The 10,119-nt window shown below is 36.1% G+C and overlaps 1 protein-coding gene across 1 annotated transcript; it reads left to right on the plus strand.

Moving 5' to 3' along the window:
- The first annotated feature begins 814 nt into the window (after positions 1–814).
- On the plus strand, positions 815–9,072 carry LECT2 (leukocyte cell derived chemotaxin 2). The gene is made up of 4 exons (XM_054567978.1): positions 815–860; positions 2,300–2,396; positions 3,899–4,044; positions 8,886–9,072. The coding sequence occupies exons 1-4, from the start codon at positions 815–817 to the stop codon at positions 9,050–9,052; spliced, it is 456 nt and encodes a 151-aa protein (XP_054423953.1). The 3' UTR covers positions 9,053–9,072.
- Positions 9,073–10,119: the final 1,047 nt, after the last annotated feature.

Consider the following 10,119-nt stretch of genomic DNA (forward strand, 5'->3'; position numbering starts at 1 on the left):
ATGGATACACTGTCACGTCTGCCTCACTTTATTGGCCAAAGTGCATCATAGAACTGAACCACAAACCAAAGGCTGAGAATGGCCCTCTGCCCCCAGGAGCCATGGCCCCGGGTGTGGATGCAGGGATGGGTAAGAGTTGGGGACACAAGCTCAGTTTCCCACAGCGACTGACAAATAACTTAAGTGGGGCTGTTTCCACAGAAAATTCCAAGGCCTCATCTGCTATTAAGCATAAAAAGGAGATGCTAATACACGTTTGAAATATACAGAAAAGTACAGAGAGCAACATAACAAGTACTCATGTGTCCATCTCTAATAATTGACAATATTTTTATATTTTCTTTTGATTCCTTTTTTATAAAGTATTTTAGAATTTAACCACTCTGCATATGCCTCCAAAATTCTGCTTTCCTCTCTTACCCCTGCTCTGAGGTAACTATTATCCTAAAGTTAGCCTGTGCATTATTTTTGTATTTTTATTATATCTGCAGTTATTCATGAAGCCACAGCCCTGAGGACAGTCACTTTTCACCTAGTTTTATCACTTTCTGTTAATATTTAGTCAGCATTTCCAATAAAATTAGCTTCTTCAGCTTAAAAGCTTTTATATAGGTCCAACATATGAACCAAATAGCATTAGAATTTGACTTGCTCCAGTCTCATATTTTTTGTCTCATATTGAAGAGATGAAAGATGCAGGATTCTAAGACTAAATAGCTAGAAAATATTTATTCAGACTTGAATATTCTTCAAAGAGAGTACAGAGCAATTATAATTATCAGAGGAAGAAACATCACAGGGAAATAAAAGCCAAATGCTTTCCTCAAGAGTCCCCTTTTTGGCTGTTTGGATTTCAACTGGTAAGTCAAAGTTACAATTTTAGAATGTTGGCTAAGAGTTCAAAACTTATTTCAAAGATAGATTTAAAAGTCGTTAATAGCACAATCACAACAGAAACTTGTGTATTTGGTTTTTAAAAATGGAATTAGAAGAATGGGAAGGGGATTCTCAACGATTTCTGCCTGAATGTTCTGGTGTTTTAGTGAGAGGACCCTAAAAGGGGAATCTGAAGACTTTAAGAAAAGTCTTTCAATCTTGGTCTCGAACTTCATTGGAACATAATTAGAAAGTAAAAAGTTTGTGTAAGAATATGACTTAGAAAATTCCTGGTACAGAGACTGGTATGGATTACGACAAAGGGGATGTTCCCTTACGAGTCACAGTGTGAGAGAGAAGTGAATAAACTAACGAATGTTTTAGTATACGCCTCAGTTCCCAAGGAAAAATATTAATTGCCAAAGTGATGGCATTATATCTTGATCAAGGTGTTAACTTCAAGGTATAAGACTTCTGAAAGAATATTAAGGAATATGCAATAATGGCCATATTCTGTACCTTCTCTTCATAGCACAAATATTAATAGTGAAATACTGTTAAATAAAATCAGTGATCAGATTAACAGGTACTTGTTTTTGCCTGTTTTTGTTAGTTTGTTGTGAGGTGAAAGAATGAATTTGCTAACTGCATCTCTCTGTGAGTGTTAACACTGGGAATCCTAGAAATTGAATTCAATCGAACATTTATCAAGTGCATACTATATGAAAGAGAAGTTGTACTTAAAACAAAGTTTGCACAAAATACACAGAGAGAGCCGGGCCCTTCCTCCATGTTGTACTGCTTCATAATTTTTAACATAATTGTTTTTACTCTCTTCCCCATCTTCTCATTCCACTCTAAGCTAAATTGGTTTGACATGCTTCTAAGAATCTCCCTCTTCCATGTTTGCAAATACTAAAGACATTTATTTAGTGTTAAATAACTTTGCTAGTTCAGAATTTGTTTCTCCTTTAATGCAAATATTTTCTTGGATTTGATTATTAGGACTAACAATAAGCGGACACATTTCGGTGTTACTTTAGAATTTCTAGAATTATTTCTTTGAGCTCTGCTGTTTATTTTCCTTAACCCCATGCCAAAAATTGAAGAAAGAAAATGTGAAAAGCAGAGTTTGTGCCATTTATTAGTGAATAAGTTGAAAGTATAATGGTGGAGGTTAAGGCTTATAAAGAAACACATAAATACTTTACATGTTATAAAATGAACTTCTGTGGCCATGGAAAAAGCCAATTCTATATCTGAATCACGAGTTAAAGGAAGACCTTATCATAAACTATAGGATGTTAGGGAAAAACTATAGTGAAAACAAGATTGTCAAAACCCACTGAAAGACTTACAAGGCAAATGGAGACTGGAACTATGTGAGATGAGGAAATCTGCTTCCCATGTTTCTCCTTTTCAGCACTGGCTGGTCCATGGGCTAATATATGTGCTGGCAAGTTTTCCAATGAGGTCAGGACATGTGACAGCCACGGCTGTGGCCAGTACTCTGCTCAAAGGTATGTGTGGGGTTTCACAAATAACCATAAGCTCTTTGGGCTCTTAACCTCTTTGCTTAGTGTCCTTGCCCTTCGTGTCCTCAAGTGCGCATGGTCATCTCCCTCTGAGAGCAGGAAAACTCAAGAGATGAAACCAGTTACCTTACTGTCTTTGGAGCAACTTCCAAGAACTCTGCTTCAACCAGGGGCTCAGAATTGGAAACAGAGAATGGAATAAGGAAAAGAAAAAAGGGAGCAAACACAGTGTTTTCCCTCAAATGTTTTCACACATTGACCTATTTCACCTGGCTTTTCCAAGTTGAAAATCAAACATTACTATTTCATTTTTTAGGTGAGGAGTTTGAATGAAGATACCAAAGGGCTAAGGGACCTGCCAAACACAGTTGGAGGTGGTGAAGGTTGGACTAGGATTTAAGCTTTAGGATCCTCTTTCTATCAAACCACTGTGTTACTGAGCCAGGCTCTGGGAGCTGACCACCAGCGGCTGGCACTAAGCAGGGAATTTCTCCCTGACAATGAGGGACACACTTGTGAATTTTCAATAACATACAGTATCACATGGAGAGTACCACTCTCTGATGAAATAGCTGTGTGTCCAGTTGCATTATTGACCTCCATCCTAATTATAGTGGAACTCTTACTTATACAGATACTACTTACAAAGTAACCTCAAACACCTCAAGTGCTCATGATCACAAGCCCTGAGATATATCGGAGATATGCCTAAGAGATGGGAAATATGGAAAAATGACCTCTGAATTGCCAATATCAAGGTTCAATTAGTTTATACCCTAAAGTTTATGCACTTGACTTATTCAATAACTTATTGGCTCTTCACTTGGATTGGTTCAGTGTTGCTTTACATAATCTAACAATCCTGGTGAGTCTGATTTTTCAGGTTGTAGCCTATTAGACAAGAGAACAGGCTGGCGAGAGTGAGTACAGTGACAACAGTGAGGATTGTTAGAGACAACCTCAAGAAAACTCACAACCTGGCAACATTTTGTGTTTGTGCTACATACGCTTTAATAAACCCAGGCAGTATCACTCACTACATTAAAATAGCGTATACAGTAAATGATGTTTATAATAACTTCTGGATCACTGAGGGAAAAATAAGACTAGGGACGTAAGATTCTTTTATGATAGGTTCCCATAAAAAAACAACTCTTTTCCTAAGTGCTCTATAAAATTTACTGATATGGATCACCTCATGCTCCCAAAATGTGATATAAAAATAATAGCTAATATTTTTAAAAGGCTTCCCAAGTGCCAAAGACTGTCTTAAATGCTTTAATCTTTACAACATGGTTATTGCTACCTTCAGGGAGGGAGGTTAAAATTGGGCAAAACAGAGAGAGGAAACCTGGGACATCCGCACATGTTCTAGCAGCTAAAATTTTGGATACCCTAGTCTGAGAACAGAGGGCTAACACCACATTCCTGGCTGACAGAGCTCCCAGGGCAGTTCTTCAGTCTGTTCATTCCTATCTACATCCTAGAAACCATAGGCCTCACCAGGGTGTGGATGTCTTGTGCTCTGACGGATCTACTGTGTATGCACCTTTCACCGGAATGATTTTGGGCCAGGAGAAACCTTATAAAACCAAAAATGCCATCAATAATGGTGTTCGGATATCTGGAAGAGGTAAGAGGTGGTGTGTACTTGTATATGTATGGGACCCATATGGAGATGTTTGGTGTTTACTTATTGAATGTATATTCCATAACAGAAGTATCATAGTTCCTTCAAGATGATAAAACCCATAACAAAAAGACATAGGGTACCAAACTAAAACAGCTAATACATATTCAAAGATGTTCTACTGGCCTCTGTAGAATCATCTTTATGCACATACTGCACCTAACTCTCCAGCTAACTGGGGGCTTTTTTCCTGTGGCCCATGTGATTTTGCTTAACAATCTAGAAACAAAAACCCTTTCATCAATATTAACTATCATGAATAGATTTATCAGAATCCTACAATTGGAAAATGTTGGCATTTCTGCAAAAACCGTGAAATATTTACAAAGGCCTCTCTATTCTAGGTAAAGCTGGGTGTCCTGGTACTTCAGGTATTGGGCTTGTTGTTTGGTTGTTTTAATTTTTTTGAGGTATAACATACATACAGAAAAGTGTGTAAAGCATAAGTATACAGCTCTGTGAATTTTCACAAAGACAGACACCTATGTAACCAGTACTCAGAGCAAGAAGAATAACATCAGCCGCATCCTAGAAAGCCTTTGGTCATTATTCCCATCAAGTGCAATCACTTTCCCACCATAGGTTAGTTTGCCTGTTTTTGAAGATGATATAAATAAACACCATGCAGTCTCTTTTATGGGACTTCTTTCACTCCACATCATGTTTGTGAGATTCATCCATATTTTTGCATATTGTTTTACCTACTTCATTCTTATTGTTTTATATAGTATTCCATTACATGCACATATTTTCATCTATATAATCGTTCTTTACATGGACACCTAGGTAGCATCCAACATTAGGTGCGTATGAAAATTCTGCTATGAACTTGCTTGCACATGTCTTTTAATGAACATAAATATGCATTTCTGTTGGGAGTGAGTCCAGAGGACAATTCCTTCACCAGGTAAGCAGCACTTTGTGAGAGAGCCCATGTCCTTGAGGAGCTATAGGGTAGCTTAGGCCAGAACGACAAGAGAAGCTGCTACCATTGAATGGAGTCCAGTTAGTAGCTAAGGCCAAGGTTGGCCTGATTACCTAACAGGCAGCAGAGATGAAGCAGTAATCAGATTCCTCTGAAACACAGAGATCTGTGGCATTGTCCAGGTAATCATGGTGACCCTAGAATGAAATGTATGAGCAGCCTACTTGTATAATGGAAACTCTAGGTCTGATGAACTGTGACTTCAATCATCTCAATTATGGGTCACAAACCTCCCCAGCTCCCAGCTCCCAGACTTGAGCCAGTTCACAGTCCCAGAGCCCCTTGAATGAAAGAGAGGCTGAGTCTCTTTGAGGAAGGGCAAAAATTTATACTGTAAACCTGACTTCTATCTATCTCCAAAGGGACCTATAGCCATTTAGCAGAATGACTGTTCACTGGGGAAGAATTGGGCTTTTCAGAGATTACTGGACACTTACTCAAAACTGATACTAATTCCTGGAGACTCAAAAGGCCACTATGGTCCACCAGTCAGACTAGGGGCTTCTCGGGTCAGATACTCAATGTAGTTTTTCACTAGGGTCTATCTTACTGTTGGCTCAGTGCATCTACAAAACCACTCTGTGGTATTATAATTTTCCGAGTTGCATAATCAGAATATACTCAGCAACTGGCAGAATGTTGTAGGAGAGGAAGTGCTGGATTGCTTAGTGTAAGCGTACATTCAATTTTAGTACTATAAATACTGGCACAGTTTTCCATAGCAGTAGTGCCAACTTACACTCCTACTAAGGGTGTATGAAAGTTCCAGTAGCTTTATACACAATACTTAGTGTTTTTTATGTACCTTTCTCATTTCAGCCATTGTGATGAGTATGTAGTGATATCTCCTTTAATTTGCATTTCCCTAGTGGTTAATAAAATTGAGCACTCTTTCATATTTATTGATAACATGGATGCTGCCTTTTGTGAGGTGCCTATTCAAGTATTTTGTCCTTTCTTGCCTTTTTCTTATTGGTATGTAGGAGTTTTTTGTATTGGGTTGGCCTAAAAGTGCATTTAGTTTTTTCCATATGATAGCTCTAGTAGTACTTAGTTGTCTTTATTTGAAACAATTTTGTTAGATTGTATTGTGACAGCTGTCATATCAGTGTGCATTTTAAAACCTTATCAAAGTTGATGAATCTTCGTGCAACCATTTTAATATTGAAGATGGAAGAAGATATGCAACATTTTTGGCATATTACGCTTTATTACTTCAAAAACAGTAAAAACGCAACTGAAATGCAAAAAGATGTGTGCAGTGAACGAAGGAGGCGCTGTGACTGATTGAACGTGTCAAAAGTGGTTTGCAAAGTTTCTTGATACTATTGACATTTTGGCCAAATGATTCTTTGCTGTGGGACTGTCTTATGCATTGGAAGATGTTTAGCAGCACCCCTGGCCTCTACCTGCTAGGAGCCAATAGCAAGAGAGAGCCAACATATTCAAAATATCCAGATCAATAAAGTTACTGGTGAAAATGAAAAATGTCTTTTATTTTACAGAAGAAACTAAACAGCCTTTTTAGCCAACCCAGTATCTTCTGGATATGAGTCCTCTTTCAGCTATATGTACTGTAAATATTTTCTTACATGGTATGGGTTGTTCTTCATTTTTTAAAATCCTCACCAAAGGATTTGTTTATTGATTTTTAAAGAGAGTAGGGGTGAGAGGAGGAGAGGAAGAAAAGGGAGGGGGAAGGAGGGAGAGAGAGAGAGAGAGAGAAAGACAAAACATTGATCAGTTGCCTCTTGTATGCGTCCCAACCAGGGATTGAACCTGTAACCTAGGTATGTACCCTGACTAGGGATCGAACATGCAAACTTTTGGTGTATGGGACAACAGTCCAACAAACTGAGCTACCTGGCCAGGGTGTTCTTTACTTGCTTAATGTTTCTTTCAATAAATAAAAATTCTTGTTTTTAATGCAGCTCAATTTAGTAATGTTTTCCTTTATTGTTAACACATTTCCCACCCTGAAGTCATAAAGGTATTCTGTTTTCATCTACAAGCTTCATTGCTTCATTTTTCATATTTAGATTTACAATCCATCTGAAATTGTGTAAGGAGTGTGTAAGGGTCAAAATTTTTCTCATATCGACATCTAATCAATTCAGTGCCATTAACTTGACAAGACCATTTTTTTCCCCTATTGCACTTCAGTATCTTTTCTCATAAATGAGGGTCTGAGTATATGTGGGTCAATTTCTGATCTTTCTATTGTGTTTCATCAGTCATTTGTCAATCTTCCACAAATACCACACTGACTTAACTATAGCTTTAAAATACATCTTGATATCTGATAGTATAAATCTCCCAACTTTGTTCTTTCAGATTGCCTTTGCAATTCTTGGTCATTTGCATTTCCAATTATAGAACCAGTTTGTCATTTTCCACCAAAAAGCCTGCTAGGACTTTGATTAGATCTTCACTGATTATATACATCATACTGAAAAGAACTTTTATCTTAAAAGTAATGAATACTCCAATCAATGAACATGTTATGTCCTTCATGTACTTAGGTCTTGCATTGTTTTCAGTTTTCAGAGATCTTGCGCATATTCTGTTTATATATGTACATAAGACACAACTTATTTTGTTTAGCTCTTCTATGGCAGTACTATCCACGAGGAATACAATGAAAGCCACAGAAGTTATTTTAAATTTTCTAGGAGTCACATAACATAAAAAGAAATGTGAAATTAATCTTAATATTTTATTTAACCCAATATTTTCATAGTATTTTCATTTCAAAATGCAATTAACATAAAGAGTATGAATACTTTACCCTTTTTGGGTACTGTCTTCAAAATTCAGTGTGTACCGTGTACTTAGAGGACATCTAATTCAGATTAGCTGCATTTCAAGTGCTAACGAGCTATACATCGCTAGTGGCTACCATGTTGGACAGCAAAGTTCCATAGCCTTTCTTATGTTTTCTGTCTACTTGGAGTGTTTTAAATGATATGTGTTGAAGTCTTTTATTACCTACTGGGTTTCCATCTATTTCTCCTTGTATCTCCTAAAGTCTGTTTTATATAGATGATTTCTGTGTTATTTAGCACATGGTTAATTGTCACTGTTGCATTTTCATTGGATTTAGCATTATAAATTGTCCTCTTTTGTCTTATTTCAATGCTTTTTGGCTTGAATTCCACTCTCTGATAACAGGATAATTCTTGCTTTCCTTTTTTCATTTTCTTGGCAAATATTTGTCCAGCCCTTAATTTTTAGCTTTTTTTCAATGATTGTGTTTTTCTCTACATAGCATAGAACTGAGTTTTCCTTTTCAAGTTAATAAGAAAATCTATTTAATAGATGAGTTAACACTTATAGATATAAAATATATTTGGTCCTAACATTGTCATATTATGTTATAATTATAGTATTATATTAATTCAATTTATTTATTTGTTAGGTCTTTAAATTTTTTTTCTTTTGGTATTTAGAAAGATTTATATTCTTGTGCCAGTTAGTTCCACTTTTGTCTTTAACATCTAATAGTTTAATTAAAATGTGTCAGAGTTGACAGTGTTCTAGGTCAATTTTCTCAGGTACCTGGTGTTTTCCTGTGATTGTCTAATGTCTTTATTAAATTTTCATTTAAATCTATTCTTCCTTGGGCATCTTGCAATTTTTGTCTTTATTTCTGATATGATTTTGTCATTCTACTCTTCCCTCATTGAGTTCAATCAACTCCTCTTTCTTTTTTGTTTTCTCCCATTTGTTATTTTCAAAAATTCCTGCTTAAAGGCTATTAAAAGTCAAATGACTAATTTTACTTCTCCTTCTCTCTTAGGTTTCTGTATTAAAGTGTTCTACATTAAGCCAATTAAATACAAAGGTTCTATCAAGAAGGGAGAGAAACTGGGAACTCTATTGCCCTTGCAGAAAGTTTATCCTGGCATCCAATCCCATGTACACATTGAAAACTGTGACTTGAGTGATCCCACCGTGTACCTATAAATGAAAGACAAATGACCAGATCTATACAGAAAGCCTTCTTCTTGGAACCTGAATGCATATCCTGCTTTTCAAGAAATTCATGTTCAAATAGAAACAGAATAAATACATGGAAGAAAACAGTATTTTGATTTCAACCCACTGCTTCTTTCATGTTTTTGCATGTCAACTGATTTCTCAGGGCTCACTGATCTTTCTGAAACCTATGATAGCTGGGGTGTTTTTTTTTTTTTTAAAGATTTCTTAGTCCTAAATACATAGGATAAATAAACATGTAAATTAAAGCTCATCCAGACTGCATTTTAAATGATTGTAAAACTAGATTTCTGCTTGAAAAGAAAAGCCTGAAACTGTTTTTATGGTATTAAAGGGTTGTACAATGCTGAACACACATACACACTTAATAGTAACTGAATAAATTGGGAGGCTTCTTTTGAGTTAAGGTTGTGGAGAATTTCAGCAATTTCCTTAGGTTTGTCAAATTAGTTGGATCATAAGCTGTTTGCATGGATAGAACAGAATTTGCTGGTTTTTATATCCACACATTCCCACACTGTATATAAGTGGTAGGTATTCTAGGTAATGAATAATTGTAGTCTAAGAAAAAATGTAATATTCTAGATTTCAGTACAGCTGTAGTACAAGGAGTGCTAGAGAGAGAGGTCTACCCTAACCTGAAATATATCATAGAACCAAGTCAGTTGGCCTCATTTAGTCATATGTGTATCATAGCTACTTATTTCTATACAACACTGTATACATATAATTCTTTCCAACAGGTACCAATGTGAAATAAGACCATACAAATGTTCAAAGGACCAGAAATAACATGGTTCCCTAGTTTTTAGTCAGTAAGAAATAAATTAAGTCAAATTCATTATTCTGGAAACTTCCTTCATAAACTTTTGCTTAAGTGCTTTTGGAATGTAGAAAAATCCAGCAGAATGACTCCATTCTTAGTGTAGATATGATAGAGGAAAATGTAATTAATTGAACTTTACTACTGGTGAGAAGTGAGTACAGTTGTATACTAAGACATAGGTATAAGAATATTCATGACATCACTATTT

This window comes from Pteronotus mesoamericanus, unplaced genomic scaffold (assembly GCF_021234165.1).
Source record: "Pteronotus mesoamericanus isolate MK-2021 breed Mesoamerican mustached bat unplaced genomic scaffold, CSHL_Meso_final contig_2, whole genome shotgun sequence".
In the NCBI taxonomy this organism is placed as follows: domain Eukaryota; kingdom Metazoa; phylum Chordata; class Mammalia; order Chiroptera; family Mormoopidae; genus Pteronotus; species Pteronotus mesoamericanus.

What these genes read in the sequence shown, in the direction of transcription:
- LECT2 (XM_054567978.1), top strand. Translation starts at nt 815, where the DNA reads ATGCTTTCCTCAAGAGTCCCCTTTTTGGCTGTTTGGATTTCAACTG. An exon ending in GGCTGTTTGGATTTCAACTG is followed by an intron (nt 861 to 2,299) that starts GTAAGTCAAAGT and finishes TCTCCTTTTCAG; the next exon opens with CACTGGCTGGTCCATGGGCT. An exon ending in GGCCAGTACTCTGCTCAAAG is followed by an intron (nt 2,397 to 3,898) that starts GTATGTGTGGGG and finishes TCTACATCCTAG; the next exon opens with AAACCATAGGCCTCACCAGG.